This window comes from Carassius auratus, chromosome 2 (assembly GCF_003368295.1).
Source record: "Carassius auratus strain Wakin chromosome 2, ASM336829v1, whole genome shotgun sequence".
Classification (NCBI taxonomy): domain Eukaryota; kingdom Metazoa; phylum Chordata; class Actinopteri; order Cypriniformes; family Cyprinidae; genus Carassius; species Carassius auratus.
Window position 1 is genome coordinate 16,587,823 of NC_039244.1, and position 20,657 is coordinate 16,608,479.

Sequence of the window (20,657 nt, forward strand, 5' to 3'; positions counted from 1 at the left end):
AGATGTATTTAATAGCTGTGTGGACAAATTATTGCACTGATAAGTTGTGTATTACAGTATGTCACAGTCATATGTAAATTAAATTGCTTCACATAATAAGAAAAGTCTTCGGGGTGTGTTTAGTGCAAGTTTAATATGTGGCACCAAAAAAAAAAAGCCTATTTATGGCGAAAGTTTTTGTTTTTACATTTAAAAAATGTTTCTCATTTAAAAAAATAATACTTACATGTGAAATAATATAGGCTTATTGCAGAAGACAGCAGATCCGTTTTTAATTTACAAACCCAAATGTGTCTTTTACAGTAGGCATATCTATTATTTTTTTTAATTATCATCTCACCCATTTGGAAAAAACATCCTATGCCATGAAATCACGGTAGTTCATTTATTTAATTATTTTATAGATAAAAATATTGGCTGTAAAAGAAGTGATATTCAAACTAACCGTTGAACCAAAAAAATATGCATTTAATGTTATATAAGCAAAAATATATAAACTTTTACAATTCAAAGATATTTTTTTAAATCATAATTTAAAAAATGATATAGACTGGAGGAAATATACTACTAAAATCTAATGGTAAACTATGCTCTGTTTCTTTGGCAACAAATTGAAGGCACATTTGTGTTTGATATTTTACCATCTCAAACACATTCCACCTTTAAAAATTGAAGTAACTCAGTATTGTGTTTTTGATAAATAACAAAAGCCAAACTATTGCGCAGTCTTAAGGTGTGGTCACATATACCGTTGGTCAGCAAATCTTTGCAATAAAATTAATTCCAGAGATTTCAATAGGATTCCACGTGGTTGTGAAGTCATTCCTGCGCAGATTTCGCAGTGGATTCAAGCTGGCCACACCAATATGCCTTTTGAAAAAAGAAATTTTGAAAATGTGACCACACCTTTCTAAATGAGGCAGCATTGTGAATGGTTAGACTTGCGTCAAGTCAGGTTAGCACCCCTCTCCGTAGCGGGGTTATCTCTTGGCTTGAGGGGAGTAGAGGAATATAGCGCTGAAGGTGGAGAGCATCTCTCTAGATTCAGAGATTGCCAACTTCCCGGCGGTGCGGACCAAAGCCACGGTGTCGCCTTGCCGTAGTGGTAGGATGAGGTTGAAGGACGCAGACCCCCCACATGCACACTGATCTCGGGACAGCCGTGGGTGGCCACTCCAGTAACCTGCTGTGTCCAACTTCTGCACGCTGCGATTGGACACTGAGAGCACGGCTTCTGCATGCTCACCCTGTGGAGCTGTTAGAACGGCAGTCACAAGATAACGCCCATCCGTGGGCACCCTGAAGATCCCTACGGAGAAGGTGGAGCAACATCGTGACCAAATAAGATATGGGATATATACTGAAAGCCCATATGGGGAACCTCTAAAAACTGTTAATAAATCTGTTTCTTGAAGTAAAACCTATTGGGAACCACTCAACATTGATTTAAACACATTTATTTCACAGGCAGGGTTTAGTAAAAAGAGTTTGAGGGTTTTGTTTTACCTGTCTGAGGGTTATAGTGGCCTCCATCATTGACCAGCACTCTATCAAAGTGAATGATACCGAAGTCCCCTGAGAATATCTGACGTGTGAGGCCAGCAGAGAAAGAAAATGGATCCGTCAAGGAGTTCTGCTGCTGTGACACTATTGTGATGAAGAGACATCACATGTTTGAAAACTATGATTTGATCATTACGCACAGAGTCCAAAATTAACTTTGCCACACCTGCCAATGGGGAGTGATTTAAGAAAATGTATTTGTTGGTAAATATTTTCATTGGCCATGAAAATTTAATTTGCTGTGCTTTTTTTTATTGAAAAGATTTATCTTTTTTTTCCAAACCGCACAACTAAAAAAAAAAAGAGGTTTAGAGGTTTAATTTGGATGATATTCATCTTTAGTCTGCTTCGTCAGCATATCGGCAATTCAAGAGTTATCTATATCCCATAGTGAGATATCAAACGAATGTTAGAAAGAGAACTTTAGGTCACTAGTGAGGTATCTCATTATTGCCCTCATTGCCTTACAGGGAGGCGGGACTCCATAACCACTGCATGGTGTCACTGTTGTTTCCACAGTCGGTCATGCCTGGGGCGTTCCCAAAGTGACATACCTCACTCACTTCGTGTTATCAGAGAACTGGAGATATGTTAGTTACCTAAAGTATTCTTGACTGTATGTCTTTTATATGAATCATGCACATAACTTTCATCAGTGAAGGTCAGACTTATCCACTTTCCCATGTGTTATGTTGCAGTTCCTAATAAAGTTACGAGACCATGAGAAGGAACTCTCCAAAGCCATTTTAACTTGCAGTGTGCACTTGGCAAGTGTTAATTTTGGACCCGTTTCATATGTGGTGAATTGTACAATATAATTTTTAAATTAATTTGAAATTACTTCGTTAGACTTTAACTTGTTACCTGGAGTTGCAATGGGTCTTTGATATGCAGGATTCCATGGAACATGGGCAGCTGTGATGAGAATTAATAGTCATTATTCTATAAATGATAATCTCATTAAAAATATGTTATTAAGCAAACACTGAAAATAAAGAAAAAGCTACCTTCTGGATTAGATTGTTTGGTATTATATGATACAGGATTGACAGGAGAATAACCTATGGAAGAGAAAAAAAAATCAAATAGTTCTGACAATTCAAGCATGAGCTTCCTAAAATTAATATTTTGAATTCCACTTCATACCTGGAGCACCGGCAAATCCTTTCAAAGGTGTTTTTGAGTTCTCAGAGCTTTGATCTCGTCTGACTGTGACCCTGCGTCCATACCCAGGTGGGCCGGCTTGCCCTGAGACCACCACTGGCTGGTGTACGACAGGTTGGTGGGGTTGTACAGGGTGGATGGGATGCCTGGGGCTGCCTGGTGGCTGAGGGAAGTAGGGCTGGTGTGGGACGTGTGGCTGGTGCACATGAGAACGAGGGACTGGCACTGTTCTGTGTGGTATGATCAAAGGTATGTTGATGTGAGGAACGTATGGTCTCATGGGTTGTGTTGGAGGTCGAATGTAAGGGGCAGACGCGGGACTCTTCTGCTGAACAGGCAGTCCTGCAAAAATGAAAGAGATTCAGGATAAAAGACCCATTTTTTTATTTTTAAAGAGGTCTCTTATGCTCACAAATGCTGAATTTATTTGACCATATACTTGCTACGTGCTTTTGATATTTTGAAAAAGGTTTTTCATTTTCTTTATTGTGGATATTCTTACAGTACAAATAAATTGAGAAAGATTGGTAAACGTCACATTTACTACAATTCTAGTGCTTAATCGCATCAATTTGGTCAAAGTATTGTGTTTACATGAAGTAAACTTCGTAATCTGAATATTGTCTAAATCTCATTATCTGGTGCGAGGTAAATGTTGAGATGGAGTGAGTCAAGTATAGGTGATACTGCGCATGTGCCGAGCTCCTCCATGGCTGACTATACTTTAAAAGCTCTCTGGACACGGTTCTGCGTGAGATGGAAAGGAACGCGGACAAGGAAATGTTCCTGACCCTTTAGTGTTTTTAAATAAGTAGATGAACTACATGACCTCCCCCAAAAAAATAAATAGTTTTAAAAAGAATGTCGTCATTTACTTGTTGGTGTAACCCCTCTCTCCCGGGTCCTCACCGCCACACCTCGCACTCGCTCCAAGTGGGCCTCAAACCCGGGTCTCCGGCATGGGAGGCAGACGCACTAACAATGAGGCTAAATGAGGTTTATCTGCACAGCACTTACTCGCTGGCCTCCGTTACACTGGCATGTCATTCAAAATCTGTACGACTTTCTTTCATAAATACACATAATAGCATATATTTTGAAGTAATTGATGACAGACCTCGTGTGTCAACTGTCCTTTCAGTAGACAATGATCATTGACCCAAACACAGAAATCTAAGGTTATAGGAATGTCAGCTTGCCAGCACTCTTTTTGAAAGCATCTATAAAGCATTTTAATGGCATTTAAGCCATAGTGTAAAACCTGTTAGCCTTTGATTTCAGCCAAACTTTGCCAAAGTGCTCACGCCAATGCTTCTAAATAAAACCCCACAAAGAGCTTTAATGTTCAATTCAAGTGTTTCAAGTCTTTCGCAGTGTAGCTTATTTACAAATGCTTTCGGTCTTTATGAGCTACTGTCAGCTTTGATTCTAATGAGGAAAAAAAAATCAGCTAATACTTCCAGGCCTAAAGATCTTGCACATCTCGCACTCTTTAACAAAACCTCACATTTTCTCTTTTTAATCCCTTTTTGCTGTCAGTGGGTTACAAGCTTTTCAACAGCGATGTGAGAAAAAACCTTTCTTTTCTTACCAGATGATTCTGTCTTAACTGAGAACTGTAATGTGTCATTCTTGACATAAGGGTCTATTTGGACTCTGAATGCGACTGGCTGTAGTAGGACGTGACCGAAAAGAGGGGTGGAGCTTGAGTCTCATGGACTCATTTCTAAGCTAATAAACTCTTACTGGCAAAATGGACACAGCTAAAATCCTGCGTCAGTACTGTTTGTCAACATTTACGTTGCTTTCCAAATCATACACTACATCTCCCAAAGGATAATAGGCAACTATCTGTGTGTTTCCCACAAGTCTGTTTGCCATTCTGAGCAAATAACAGACTCATCACATGCATAATGCCTAAAGGCAGCAACACAAATCAAGTAAATCAAGGACATGCTGATTATAAATACTGGATGTACAGACTCAGAGTTGTGGGTTTAATAAGTCAGAAACACTCAACTGAAGTGGAGAGCAATATTTAAAAACATATTTAGCTTATGAATGGTAGACCGGATCCGAATGGTCTTTGTGTTGACAATTTCGAGAGTGGAGAGCAAAAAGCTCTGTGGGGTGTGGTGATTTTGTGCATGGAAACATGAACACAAAGACGAAAATGAAACCACTAAAAGCTGGAAGAAAATTAAAAGAAAACGAAACCACTAAAGCTGGACCCTGCTGTAATGACCACACCTCTCAATTTTAGCCTAATCCAATCAGAGCGCTTCCACATAGGTTCCCGGACCCAGAGAGAGAAACTTTAACCCGAAACCAGCTGGGAATACCTTCAAGTTCGGGGCTTAAAAGCCTGTTTATGTCTTCACATGATGTTACATAAAGTAAATCAAGAGTAGAAACACATTTGGTGAGAGCAGGAAAGAGCTTCCTTGACATCCTCTGACTCAGTGATATCAATAGAGAGAAAGAAGCGAGGACACTGCTGATAAGAGTGTGGGGAGGAAAGGGACACTATTCAAAGTTCTGATCCAATTTTGAGGGTATCAGTAGAACACCAAACAACAACGTCATTGTCCTGCAACTGTTTCCACAGAACATGGAAATGGATCCAGATGAATTCAAGAACTGAAATTAAGTCTCCATAGCTATTGTCTCCAGCAAACAGAGGAGTTTTCTGAAGATGCCTGATTCGCGGCATAGAAAAATGAATCAACATAAGTTGAGGGTGTTTTTATTAAGCCGTCAAACATTCCCAGGCTTAACTGAAGCCCAGAAATATGGAAAATATGGAAAAACTATGGTGGTCGCTTTGTCACAGAGCTAGATGGGCCATTCCAGTATTGTGCAATGTGCCTCTGCCATAATCAGCAGCCAAAGAGTTTGAGCAATACTGAAGCTATTCAGGGATAAGGTCTATTGTGTTTGTGACTTGAAAGTTTTAACTGCATCATGTCCTAAAAGTAGTGATAGGAATCGAGAATAAATCAGATTCCTTTTAATGATCCCAGTTCATTAATGGTTGAATAATTATTTATTTTATTACTTGAATGCAGTCCAGTAATTGTCCTTAATATTATACTAAATATTAAACCACAACACGAAACAAACACAATCTGAGATAACATTTCATTCATTTGAATCATTTGTTCAGGAGTGGGACTATGCGGGTTGAGCTGTATGCTTTTGATTCACTGCAAAGAACCGACTGAAAAGAGTAATTTGTAAGAAGTCGGTCTACATGTTGTGCAATATGCTTTTAATTCACAAAAAATAAATTAACTTCATTATAAGATTAATCTGTTTGGGAATTAAACTACACTGGTTGCACAATCTGTTTCACACTGTATGTATATCCTAAGACGTGGTTACTGCACTGCAAAATAATTAATGCTTTTTACTACAGTCTTCTGTCCAGAAGTTTAAATTTTTTTTATTTACTGCAACACTTTTTTTATTCTTTGTTAAACGACATATCTATTGTGCATTAACACTGCATAAATGTCAAAGTCCCTATAAATAGGCCTATCTTAGGCCTCTTCACTTTAGGACAGTTACTGTTTAGCCATAGTACTTAGGAAAATGATTTTTGTTTCTGCAAGAGATGGACCTCCACCCTTATCAGGAATGGTGACATCACCCTTTAACAGTAGTTTAAGAGAATGTGCGTTCTCTAGTGACATCAGAGCTGTCTCATAGCCCAACATCTGCAGAGGGGTGTGGGAATTCATCACCTCCTGAGGCCCGTAAGTTGCCTTTGGAGCTTAATGGGCTACCAGATATGCCTACAAATGTACTCACATTTATCAGTTCTAAATGATATAGGTGGAGTAAGCTGGGCAAAAAAGACCACACAACTCCTCCACTTATAAAACCAACCGAACACTAAAGACAACATATGTACAGTGATATATTTTTTAAAAGGGGTTAAAATGTACAGATAGAGACCAAAGTAATGTGAATTACACATTTTAGCATTTCAGTTAATTAATAATATATCACTCATGACTCATCATGAGTATGTATCCCCTTATTGGTTCAGTATACTGACTTTCAGTTACTTCAGTTTCTATTTTCCAACACTAACTAGTATAAAACATAAAAACATGTTTCTGTGGCTCCCTCATTCTGCCATTAACATCTGAAAGCTTACCTTGTACTTTTCTTGTATGGTCCTTATGAATTTGGCTAGCCATTCTTGCTAGCTGACTCTGAAAATTCAGAAGGGAGTTTTGAAGAGCTGCGATTGCTCCTGAATGACTGCCCAGAGTGCTGTTCATCTGTGCCACCTTCCTCTCCAATTCCCCTGAATGACCCTGGATATTGTTCCTCTCACTGTCAAGCCTCCCACAGATCTTCTCAAGAGCAGTCACCCTGTCGTCCACTGCTGAGACACCTTCAGCTACTCCAGCTGTGTTGAACTTACACACGCTCAATTCCGTGGTCACCCGAGCCTTCAGTGCATCCACTTGGTCTTTTATCTCCTCAATCTGGTTGAGGCTTGGTTTACCAGTTTCTACCCAAAGGGGGGAACCGCTTACCTGCTGGCAACACGTGGAGTTCAAAGTGAGAAGGTCCTGGTTAAATTTGCTAACTGTGTCTCCCAATCCCGTTACAGCTCCAGTCAACCCATTGACATTGTCAGTCAAAGCATAAATTCTTTTGTGGGTGTCCTGTATATGTGCATTAACGACCTGTTTCTCAGGTGACATTCTAACAGTATCCTCTAATGCATGAAGCCTTGCTGTGTTGTTCACAAAATCAGAACGTAAGACATCCAGATCATTTCTGCAGAGTCTAACGTCCTTTACAAGACTATCCAGACCTTCTGGCTTTTTGGAATCAGTGGGTAGGTTGGTTTTGCAGTCAGTTGAGCATATCTGCCCAATTGCATTATACTTTTCCTCCAAGCCATTTATAAGATGCCTGTTAGCATTAACTTGAATTTGCAGTGCATTGACAGAACCACTAGACATCCCTGGGTAGGAGTTGTTGTTCATTTCGATAAACATGGAAGAGAACGAATCCTGCAGAGCATTGAGTTTCTGGTCCAGGAGTTGACGTAACATAGCTACTTCATCCGTAATTTCCTTGGTAAGTTTTTCATCCACATAGAAGCAATAAGTCTCTGCGTTCCTCTCTGTGACATTCATCCTGTCCTCCAGGTCCTCTAAGCGTGACCCGAGCACATCTTCTATCTTCAGTGAGGACAGGTGCTCTATCTCATTGTCCACTCTGGCATTAAGGACACGATGGGCCTCCGCCACTCGAAAAAGTTCCTTCCTCAAGTCATCATAGTCACTATCATCTATTCCAATGGTTGTTGTCCGGTTTGTGCGCAATAAACCATCTGACATGGACAAATCCAATCTGATCTCACGTATCTCCTTTCTAAGCTCCTCTTCCTTGTTGTGCACTAGATCAGTAAGGCTCACATAGCTGTTGTCCTTTGTGTCTTCACGTGTTTTTTGAAGAGACTGAATCTTTTCATTACATGCATTTTTCAGCTTGGCCATCTCTTCTTCCATGTTTACAACAAGCTCCTTCTTGAGCTTCTCAAATTTCCCATCAATATAAGTCTGAAGGATGTCTATATCTGGAGCTGATGCACCAGTGACTGGTAGGCCTTGAGAGGAACTATCCATAAGCATTCGTATCTGACCGTCATGCCCTGTCACTGTTCCCCGCAGTTCCTCAAGAGCTTCGTCTTTGCTTTTGAGAGCATCTGTCATATCGTTGAGCTTGGCCAACAATGTCTCCATTTCTCTTTCCCCATGAGTGCGGCCTCTCATTGCCTGGTGGCCATCCAGATGCACCACACTCTCCTCCGTGCCTCCTGTTCTTGCGCTGTCAGGTGAGGTCCTGTCATTGAGGAGAGTGATGAGCATCTTTCTGGTGTCCTCCTGTAAGTCTGTCCTCAGGTTCTCAGCCATACCTGTCATAGCTGCTTGAAGACCTAGAACTGTCTGTGAGAGGCGCTGCATTCCTTCCTCTAATATGCGTGTTTTGTCAGCTGTTTGTCTGATATCATATTGTCCAGTTTCTCGTCGTTCAGGCCCTGTGGTAACCAAATATAAATAGATATATTTTTTATTAATTAAAAAATGAATACACTTTTTATTTTTTTATTAAATATGTGTAAATTATATATATATATATATATATATATATATATATATATATATATATATATATATATATATATATATATATATATATGAAAAGAATCCTCAAAAAAAAAAAAAAAAACATGTCTGGAACATATCCTATTGACATACTTTGTGCAGGTCGACTTTGTCCATGCTGAGTCTGCTGTGGATTTGATTGTGAATATGCTGTCTGTCCATTTGGAGAGCCTTTCAGTTCCCGGCAGTCTGGGCCTTGATATCCTGGGCAGCACCTCCATTCTAGCTCAGTCACAGTCTTGTATGCTATCTTGTAAGCCGGGCGAAACCGAGTACGGTATCTGAAGAAAAAACAAACAAAAAACGAAACAACTTGTCTCCACAATCTTATTTTAAAAATTGATTTGATCACACCATCTTTTACAAGGCTTAAGCCACTTATGTGAGTAATGGACCATGAAGCTTTGCCCCTATTATAGGATGAAAGCAAAGGTTTAGGCTAGCATTAACTTGCGCACACTGAGGGATTAATAAGAAGTGTCTTCTGCCCCTACAAGTCTGTTCAGCTTCACTTAATGATGTTGATAGTGTTACTTCTAATGGATAATCCTGCTATTAGAAGTGCAATCAATCTAGTTATTACGCCACAGCAAGTTGAACAGTTAATATCACATTAGCTTCAGATGACAGCAAAAGAGCTCTTGGTGAAATGCTTCAATTACAAAAGTGAGTATTTGAACAAAGCCATATATGGAAGCTTTAAATTCTTCATACCAGTTTACAAGCATGAAATCATACAACATTTATTAATGAAGTATAATCTTTATTAAACCGACTACTCAAAAGCGGCTTTAAAAGCTTTGAGTGTATGTATATGTTGCAATGCCATTATAATTATTTCATCTTGATGCTTAATTTAATGTATATACTGCGATTCCTCCCAGTTCATTCCGTTATTTAAACACTAGTCTAACTCAATGGCCTTTTAGAGCAAACAACAGCTTACATAAATTCTTGTGGCAGCAGTGGTACAGGAATGAACTTTAGTTTGTGAAATAGTGTGAGTGAGATTTTATATAAAACATCACAATTCTGTCATAACAATCCAGACTAGGACTTTCAATGGACTAAGCAAATATCTTCAATGTGCCTTTTAATATAAATATTTACTACATTATAAGCGAAACTGATCTTCTGTCAGTGATATCTGAAACAAACATTTAGCCAGCCCACTAAACTGAACTACTTGAGGATATCTTGAACCTCACTCTTGGCACTGACACAGAATCGAGAAAAATATATATATATATAGTAAAGCACTAAAAGGTAATTAAAAAAAGGGTTCCAGTTAAGAGTGCTGATATTTAGTATTGAACACTGATATAGTTTACTATAACTTTCCTTGTGTTTGAGTCATTCCAGAGTAGGAGCAGGGCACGTGCTTTCTATGAAAAACATAAACAAAAACATGTTCTGGAAAATCCAGCGTTATTGCAGAACGTTAGGATCAGGACGGGTAAATCTTTGTCACTACGTTCCAGAAAGCTTTTCCTTGTTTGTTTTTTAACTGGCCAAATGTAAATTAGTCGATGTTAACACCTTGTTTTTTTTCTTCTTGCATCTTATGTCGTAAAAGCGAAATAACACTCAATTTTTGTGGCCTTTTAACACCCTATGTGCAACTCTAGTTCACGTGAATCATGTATTTGGTGTAGTGTCTTCGAGTGAGTCCATAAGGAGCATGAAACATCAGTAGTTCCACACGCCCCTCCTGGTCTCTCGAGTACTTACATCATTCGTGGCTCACAGTCAGGCTGATGCTCGGGACAGCGCGCGGCTTCACGTTCAACGTGACTTTCCACGCTGCCTTGAACTGCGCAGCTTACGTTCTTTTGGACAATAAAAGCGCACCAGTTTCTATACAATACACAGATTTAAAAATATATAAATAATTACAAAACACACACACACACACACACATAACCAAACAAAGGAATAGTTTCAGTTGGTTATTTTTTTTATCGCAAATTAAAAACTTAAACTATCAAGCTTTTTTCCATATCATATTTTAATCATTGACGGCTGACAGCAAACTACGAATGTTACAAAACTGTGTTAAAGTGAAAATTGTATTCTCTTAAAATGAAAGTTACTGAAAAGAACCACTGAAATGCAAGGGCGTAACTTTGGGTCTACCATTGGGGGGGTTACACTCGCGGCATATGAATAATTTTCTTGTGTAAAAGGTAACATGCTAATTTACACTACAGATTATTTAAAATATGATACTATCTTTCTTGCTGGCAAATGAAATTAATAAAGAAAACGAACAAAAGTATTCATTCTGAATATTTCATATTATTTTAATCTGAATGATGTTATGATATTAAGGGGGTTATATTAGTTGGATCTGATTTTTGGGGGGGTCATGACCCCTGTAACCCCCCTGCAAATTACGCGCATGCTGAAATGTTAAACACCGCAGAGAAATGTTCAATAAATCGATTGCCCTCTTTACTTGCACTGCGTTAGCCATTTACGACAATCAGAGAACCAAACAACAGCATTAAAATGTCACTCCTGGAGTTTGTTTTGTGCTGAATAATTTGTCTTGAGATACAGAGAACATCGTACAAGAAGAAGATAGGCTAAGTTACTCATCGAAGATAAGCTGTAAATGTTCAAATCACTTCTGGAGCAACTTACTTATTTCTGTGCCTGTGGACGGTTCCTGAATATGCGCTGCCCTGAAACAGACTTGACGGATATCCATGAGCGACAGAAAAGCATATGGTAAATAAAACTGATAATTTTACTCCAGGGGAAGGGGGCTGGAAATTCATTGTCTAAAAACAAAAGAGTCTAAAGCCTGCACAGTGTCAGCGCGAGAAGAGTTGAGCAGTTTCAACCTCTGGAGGCCAGAGAAGTTTGAGAAAGTCCGACAACTGAAGATGGACTCTAGTCTGCAGGGGACAGGGGTTCAGTTCGCCGCCTATCCGAGAGAAGGGGGTAGATGGAGGTAGGAGAAGTCATCAAAAAAAAAAAAAAAAAAAAAAAAAAAAAAAACACCCCACCAACCGTAAATGAACACAGGTTCCGAGCTCAATTGAAAACATCTTTATTTCTGTGAACTATCACAGGAATCTACTATCAGAGAAATTACTTTTTAAACGTGTAACGTAAGGTTCTTATAAAACAGAAATATGGGTCAAGAAATAAAACGTCTTGGTTTCAAAATGCAGGTCATTTTAAATGTGCAGATGCATGCGTGATAGATCTGAGATTAACAAAACTGTAGGTGGAGAAGACTCACATATTTCCAAAGGAACACACAGATCAAGGCTTTGGGTGGAGGATGAGGCTATGCCTATTTTAATTTCTTTGTGACATAAGCAGTAATAACTAAATAAATGGAAACTTTCATGACCTCACTGAGAAGCGTGAGACTGAGCTACCATTTCAAAGTACAAGGTGTGAAGCACGATTACACATGTAAGTTTAGTGGTGTTAGAATTCTTTTTAAAACCTATAAAGAAAAAGAAAATAAATAAAGAATCTAGCTGAAAGAACATGTTAAATATTTTCAGAGAGTGATAATACTTTATTGACTTATTCTATTAACTCAACTTCAAAAATCAAATAGTTACATAAGAGTAAGAGCCTACTGCCTGTTTATAGTCTATGCCTGATTCATCACAGTAAAAATGCAGTCAAGTCCAGATGACAATCTTAACTAACATTCGTGATTAAATCACGACAGATGCGATTAATTAGCCTATTTTGAGTGAATGTTAATGAGGCAATTACCACAAAATGGGATTAACAAAACTAATCACAGATTTTTATTTTTTATTATTTATTTTATTTTATTTTTACGTGAAGTGGCGAGCGGCCTGTTGCATTCATGTTGGTTTGGCTGTGTCCATGTGTTCATGCTCCAGCAGAGGGCAGTGTACACCCACGAAATATCGACGCATAACGTCATACAACGCTCAGCGTGAAACGTCTAGGCTTAAGAAGTCATGCTGTTGATTATCATGTTTTGCGTAGCTGAAAAATATGACTCAAGACTCATGTGATCATACAGATATTTTATGAGACAAGAACTTTTGTGATAAAATAGCATATATTGCATAGGTTAGATGAACTTGACATTATCCAACTGAACAGAAATAGCCAAAACAAAACATAAAAAATACATTTGACTGTTGATTGAAATGTATATGATGACATGTTATTATAATTATAGTTTAAAAAGTAAATACAAGTAAAATAACTTTTTTAAATTAGCCAGAAGCTCTGCTACTCTTTTCGGGGCAAATAAATATGCTTTCAAAGCAACTGACAAGGGGAAAGCCTTAGGAGGAACTTTAGACAACTTGCTGGCTAGTATCAGGTGTTTTATTTATGCTGTCATTTCTGGGAGTTCATTCTGAAATGCACCTGGCATCTTAATGAGTTTTTGCATAGGCTACTATATATAAATAGACTGAAAATATATCTTGGTTATACTGGGTTAAGACATGTCACACTGATGATGGATTATAGAAGGCGTTCGCGAGTGACCCTTGTTCGCGCATCTGGAACAAAGTACCTTTTTATGGGCTCACTAAACCCGAGACTGTCCAATTTGTACCTGATCAGGTTGTACCGAGGGCGGCAGCATGTGAAGCGTGTCGCTGACAGTGTATGTCACGGTGAAGAAAGTGAGCTGACTTCGGTGTAATTGGCGGGTGTGATGACTGTTCCACACTCACCGCAGCACAATGCCGCAGCCGCTGTCCTGACAGAGAAGGTGAGTCACCGCGTGAGTCTGCTCCTGCCCTGTCAGGACTCGGCGCTACAGACTGGCCTACAGACCCACCGTACTCGCACACTTCTGCGGCAACAGTCTGTGCCCACACCGTCACCTCGACGTGTTTTTTTGTTTTGTTCTGCGCTACTTTGTCTTTAGTCTCTGTTGTTTGTGTAAAATCCTGCTCTCAGCACTACGCCCCCTCTCAGGCAGGCGGGTGTCAACGGGAGGCGCTGAGACGGAGAGTCTCACGCTGTTTATGGCTAGGTAATGGATAGCATCTCACTCCATGCGAACAAAGGGCAGAGAAAGCAGCCTCGTGTTCTCTGGGGTTTTGCTCTGTCTTTGTGGAGCGTGAGAGATTCATCTCGCTATTTTAATTAGGATAAAATGCAGCGTTTTTAGCACAAAATCTGCCTGGATGTGTTAAGTTGAATCTAATTAGCACTACACTCCAGGTAACCTTTCTAGTCCTACTTGAGAAAGTGTAGGCTACTGTACCGCTTTAGAAGACTTCCAAATGCAAAGTGTGTGAAATTTACTTGCCTTGTTTACCCACTGCGTTTCAGAACTAACAAAGCAATAGTTTCTCATTCCCTCCCTCACACACCTGAAGAGACATACAGAGGACTGTAAATTATTGGCTCTGAAATGTTAATATGGCCATAAGCCTTACTCATGAATTCTTGATAAGGGCCATGGCAGTCTTGTCACCTAAAATGTTAATGAGGTGAGATAACATTGGGGCGGGAAGGTTTCTGTCAGCAACTGAACAAATAGCAACGATGAGCTGAATTCATAAGACTTTCTGACTAGAACCAGACAAGCAAATGGGCACCTGCATCTTTTCAGGTTGAGCCAAAATGATGAAGAACCGAGATAATGAATTGCACCAAATGCATTTGCAAAAGGATAATGAATCATTTGTTTAATTTAATATTGTTATTTTTCAAGTCTTTTGCTCCACCTATATGTCACGACTTTCATTCAGCTAATCTCCACCTGTCAGATGTAGTCTGAGCACGTCATCCTACACTTTTCTTGAGATCTATGTCATCAGAATTGACCGAATGTATAAAACTTTAATCTATATATATAAACCTACCTCTAAAACTTGAGGGGTAGTTGTTAGGTAATGACATTTAGGGAACTTTTTTGTTGATTATTCAAATCATTATATTCTTAATGTTCCAGCTCGATTAACTTGAATACATAATTGTTTCAAATGCATTGTTTTAAACCTCCCACGCATTTTCACAGCACTCACAGTTGTCACTCCTCCATGTCTTTAGCACTTTCTTTTTTTTGACAGCATTCATTACTTTATATGTATCCTGTTGAATTAAATAGTTTCATCTTCCATGCTTTGATTTTAACAACTATAATTCAACTATATTACTTGCACGCCATGAGGTGACCTGTTAGAACGTTTCTCATCTTTAAAAATTATTCGTCTCAGGTGTCAAAAAATAAATATATAAATGAAAAAAAAAAAAAAAAAAACTTTTTCTGCTACTTTCAGATGTTGGATAAAGGGATAACCTTGAGTGTCTGCATGACGTGACTTTGCTCTCGTCTTTTGCTGCAATTAAATTAAGTGGAAGTCTTTGAAAGAAGCTGCAATCCTTCATGCTCAAATACCACCCCACCATCTGTCTATTTAATCAAATATCCAAGCAAATCTGTACAGATGAATTGAGCTTTGAGTGAGAAACACGTGCAAGGCCTTGGAGAACTTGGATCATTCTGGTCAGGTAAGAACAGAGGTGTCAGGTAAGCTTAGATGCCACATACACTTTATGGTGAATAGAATGTGTACTGAATTGAGTCATTAAGTCAAGAACCCCTGGTGCCACTGAATGTAACTTAATCTCATGAGGAAGCATAATTTCCAAGGTGAATGAAGATTATGCCATGAGGTCTAACATCCTTAAAAATGTGGAAGCAGAATGCGGAACACAAAAGAATATACTTACCCGATTTTTTTATTTTTTTTGCCTACACAATGAAAGTGGACCCAATTGACTTTCATTGTATGGACCAATACTGCAGAAAACTTCTGAAAGGGGACATTACACAAAGGGTTTCAATCTCATGTTAATCTTGAGTACCTATAGAGTAGTACTGCATCCTTCATATCTGCAAAAATCTTTAGTTTTATCATATATAAAAAAGAAAGAAACACCTTTACGATTCTCTCAGGAAAAAGCCAAACTCCTGGAGGCGCACCGTGGGTGGAGCTAAAGAGTGACAAGAACTTGACTGCCGAATGCCATCAAAACAGACTTTTGATGCCGTTTCTCTTAACGTCTGCAGTTCTGAATCATGACCAGGATCTTTTACAACTGGGACCGCTCCATCTTTCAATATCAAACGATGTGCAAATCCAGCTTCGTCAACAAACACACTGTGAAACTCCGTTGCTGCCCCAGAAAAACAAACCGTATCCACTGTTTACATAATGCTGGGTTCTTTAGGATGCTTAACCAAGTTATCTTTCTCTTACAACCAAAAACACACTTCTTTGGGACATTCTTCTCCAGCAAGTCCCGTGCAGCGCTGCCGCTGGATATAGCTCGGTGAGCCATCTTACATCCAAATGTTTTTTTTTTTTTTACTTTGTGCATGCTAAGCATGAGATTACAACTCTTTAACAGTCAACAACAGCATTGTACCTTCCATTTAAAAATATCATCTTTGTTTCACAAAGGAAAATTTTTAATGTTTGGAATGACACAAAGATATGTAAATAAACACAAAATGTAACTTTTGGGTGAACCATCCCTTAATATTTTTTGGCAATGTGAATCTAGCTAGCATGAGAACACTGTTGTTTATTAGCGTTAATATGTCTTAGGCACAGACGAAAAGATAATATAGCATTTAATGAAACTCAGAAGCATTTGGGCTTTCTGATTAAATGAGGAGCCAAAAAGAGAACAAAATTAGGCCAAAATGCTTTTTAAATGAAAGTACCGTATAAATAGAATTTTTTTCATTTATACTAGGCACTTTTCTAAAATTGGAATATGTCATTGTTTGTTTCAGAGGTGAAAATCTTGTGCCGTACTACTAAAAAAGAAACAATTGTAAAGTGTTCAGCCTTTTAAATGCAAGTACACTATAGGAAAATAAACTTCTTCATAGAAACCTTCAAGTTCTAAAGTAAAATCTCAATATGTTTTAAGTTATCTATCATTGTGTATTTTAGAGATGAAAACTGTGACCAGAGTAAAAAAGAGACAATTGCAATGTGTTCTCAAAAGCAACATTCACAGCCAAGGCAATGTCTGAATTGTTTTCTAAGCACTTTGTCTGCCAACATTACTATGTGGTTTGTGACACTGGAGACAGTTATTAGGAGAGTGAAAACAATAGTACATGCTAAAGCCTAACTAATGCTCCGTGGAGACTGACACCATTTGTTCATCCTGTGGCTAAAATCCAATCTTAGACACACCGAATGAAAGAAGGATGATGGGAAAGGCAGTGAGGTAGGAGTTGACAAGCAACAGGTTATAGCCCATGAACAACATCTAGCAGAGACGCAATGCGTTACGGAAATGAGATCATTCTTTATTTGATTAACGTTCCAAAGAGGAAGCCGCGTGCCGGGCAATATTTCCGAGACTTTCATAGAATAAATTTATTGTATTGACTAGTGGCAAACACACAAAAACAATGGAGCCAGAAGAAGTGAGAAGAGGTAGCAAACAAGCTTATTGCAGCCTTCCCTTGGAGAAACGCTTTCATCCTCATATTGCTGTAATGCTTCAAAAATCAATACTGGGCTGCCAAACAGGTCAAAATGCAATAAGTGTGCAATCTGTCCGGGAAATAACATTGGCAGAAGCCAGCGCCACTGTCCCGTGGGACTGCTCCTCTCCCTCGGCCAGAGAGCGCAGGGTTAATGCATTTCCCACATCACTGATCCCAGAGCAGCACAGTGCTACGTCAGGCCACGCCATTTGAAATGACAGATAAAACAAAATAAGACAATAGTTTGATTATCTCATTATGTGCTGATCGGTCCAACTGTCTGTTTCCTCTTCTCAGGCTGTTTTCCTGTCTCATTTCCAGGACTGGACTTCTCTGTGTCATGTTCTTTTTAGACCATTAGTCCACAATTAGAGCCATCACACTGCATCACACGCAGCGGAGGAAGTGACAGTGCAGTGGTTTGTTCACAGCTTACAGTAGTATATGTTAGCAGGTCAGAGTGCGATTCTTATGCTTCAAGCAGTGCATTGTGCAACCGTTATCATCTCATTTTGTAAGAAATGTTAGCCTACATGAAAACTCTCCTATGTTCATACCTGACCGAAGAGTTTTCTAGAATTTGATTGGATCAGCTACATTCCAAAAGTGCTGATACTTTCCACTGTTAATATATAGGCTTTGTTTGTGCCTTTAAGATGTGTAGTGTGCATTATTTGTGAGTATTTTCAGTAACTATTGCTACAAGTTGCATGTGCCAGGAGGTGGCGACAAGTAACTGTCACTTTATGAGTGTGTCTTTAAAACATTCACCTCAAAACACACATTCATTCAGGAACAAATCAGTTGATTTCATGAGTGATTCCTATAAGCATTCACCAAAACGATTCATTCGAAACAATAATTCATCAAGTGATTCAAACAAGTGACTGACTGTGTCAGATATTGCATACTCTAGGTAGACTACTTTTTTTGAATAAGTTATCATGACCACAGTTTTTCAGTCTTAACAAAATGTAAATAATAAACAAATACATCATAAATGCAAGTTACTAACCGTGTTTTTGTCTTTCTACGAATCAGTACATGAACCCTACAAGAAGTGTTTATTTTAGACTTGTCAGGACATATTTTGTAGGATTTGTCTGTGCTCCTCTCGTCATATCAATAAACAGAAAGAAATAGCTCCAGCTTCTCTGGCACGTTAAACTTGAAGTTAAGAGCAAGATATCACTGACTGAAAAAAAAACAACAACAATAATAAATAAATAAATTACCGGACAAAAAGATTGGCTTTTCTAGAAGAGCCGATGAGATTAGACAGGATTTAAAAAGAAAAAACCCAGAGAAGGTTTCTTTCTTAATCTTAATATCTAAAGTAAGATATTTTTTATTGTAGCTCTTTAACAGTGAGGTTATTGTATAGTGTTAGCTATACTGCCCTACAAAGCAAAAAGGCAGTAACTACGCAGAGTGCAGAACTGAGAAAAAGTTATCCTTTCATCTAACTTAAATAGTTACTGTACAATCAACTACCATTTTTCTCCAAAACAACACACATTTCAGATAAAATATTTTGTCACATAACAAAGGATGCCTTGAATGTCATGAAAAGACAATAACTAATTTTTGACAAAAATGCAGTTACTGCCTTTTTGCTTTGTAGGGCAGTATAGACCTAGTAAAGGGTGATTTTTATTTTTGTTGTATTACTCTCCTGGATTTTATGCTGAAAAATGGACTATGTCATTTATAAAACTAAGGGGTCACCAAAATAACATCTTCAGCTGTCAATGTGTGACCCTTTACATCGAAATTCTCTTGAGCCTGTGTTTCTGGTTACGTTTCATCCACAAAGGTTACACAGTGCACCTTTAAAAAAAGATGTTCTATATACCGTAGTTCTATGAATGTGTGCAGCATGAATGTCATCTGATTTGTTGTCAGTGTCAGCTGCTTCTCTTCACAGCCATTTACAAATCCTCTCCCATGGCCTTATGGGACAGTGAAGTGTTCATAGGATCCACACTTCAGAAACCCGCTGGAATTAGTAGTCATTCTGGCACCTTCCTACTATTGTTTTATACATACAGTGATTTGGGACATACTGTTTTTTTTGTTTGTTTGTTTGTTTTTCTTTGATTTATTTTACAGTTCTTTTTGCTAGTGATGTTTTGTGGGAATTTCAGTTTTAAATAAAATATTTTCCTTTCTAATCCCTCGTCAAAAAAAAAAAAAAAAAAAAAAAAAGTTCAATTCAATTATGTTATGTTATCTCACCTTATTACAATCTTGATGCTAGGGTCAGTATAAGCCAGATCTGTTTCCAGTGTTTTAACGAGACAGGAGATGCAGGCTTGTTCAGGGAAGAAGATTGTGCTGCCACGCAACAAAAGCAATCAGGAACTCGCTGCTTAGGCAGAAAGAACCATTGAACAGGTTGATTAAGTGTAAAAAAGTGTTCCCAGGGAAACGCAGGTAAAACTATTGAAATGGCTCAACTTGCGACCTTGGGTTTTTCTCATCTGTGAGTCAGGTTGTGAAGAATCACTCTGCCATTTTTTTCTCCTATGCTGTTCCCAAAGACAGCACAAATCATAGGTGGCATTTTTTCTTTGCTTTCGTTGACTTAACTTAAAGGTAAAAGGAATAAATACTGTCACATTCATTTTAAGGTAGTTTTTTTTAAATATATATATTTTTTTAATGATTTAAAGAAAAAAAAAATATTACAGAGTGAAGCAAAACAACAATGCATCATTTAAATGTTGATGAATACATTTTTTTAAGGCAAATCAGTTCAACTAGTCATTGCAAACTCTTAAGGCAAGTGAGTGAGATCTGAATATTTATTTGGGTTGTTTACACAGTCATCCCTCAAAAATGCAAATCTTATTGCTTATTAATCTGCAGCATACAATGAAGGAGCATATATTACAAAACACTGGCAGTGTCTGTTTCTCTGTTATCATTGTGGTGTCTGAGGTTCACCTATGAGGGGATATTTCACCATCTTAGTGTGGGCTCTGAGCCATCAGCAAACTGCCCGGCTTAGACTGGGATGGCATTTTCATTCGACCTCGGGTGACATCCTCATAATGGAAAGGCATCAAAAAGCTATCTGTAAAACGGAATGGATTTCAATCTCTGATGCCTGCATTGATATGCAAAATCTGTTCATCAACTGCATATAAATCTCTGTTCAATGAATGTTGCCATTTCCACTGAATAGCCCTTTTTTTAGGCCACAAAGGGATGAGACAAATATTTTCACTATTTTG

General features: G+C 38.4%; 1 protein-coding gene across 2 annotated transcripts; it reads right to left on the reverse strand.

Annotated features, from left to right (window-relative positions):
- Positions 1 to 171: 171 nt before the first annotated feature.
- LOC113118030 (EMILIN-2-like) lies at positions 172 to 12,407 on the reverse strand. Of its 2 annotated transcripts, XM_026286888.1 has the most exons (10): positions 12,178 to 12,407; positions 11,571 to 11,856; positions 10,656 to 10,781; positions 9,018 to 9,205; positions 6,893 to 8,797; positions 2,710 to 3,069; positions 2,571 to 2,624; positions 2,428 to 2,478; positions 1,507 to 1,647; positions 172 to 1,309 (listed from the first exon to the last, which is right to left on the reverse strand). In XM_026286888.1, exons 2-10 carry the CDS (start codon positions 11,705 to 11,707, stop codon positions 981 to 983), a joined length of 3,291 nt encoding a protein of 1,096 aa, XP_026142673.1. In that variant the 5' UTR covers positions 11,708 to 11,856; positions 12,178 to 12,407; the 3' UTR covers positions 172 to 980. The 2 variants fall into 2 exon arrangements, with proteins under 2 accessions (XP_026142673.1, XP_026142681.1); XM_026286896.1 differs by lacking the exon at positions 12,178 to 12,407 and having other exon boundaries at positions 11,571 to 11,866.
- Positions 12,408 to 20,657: the final 8,250 nt, after the last annotated feature.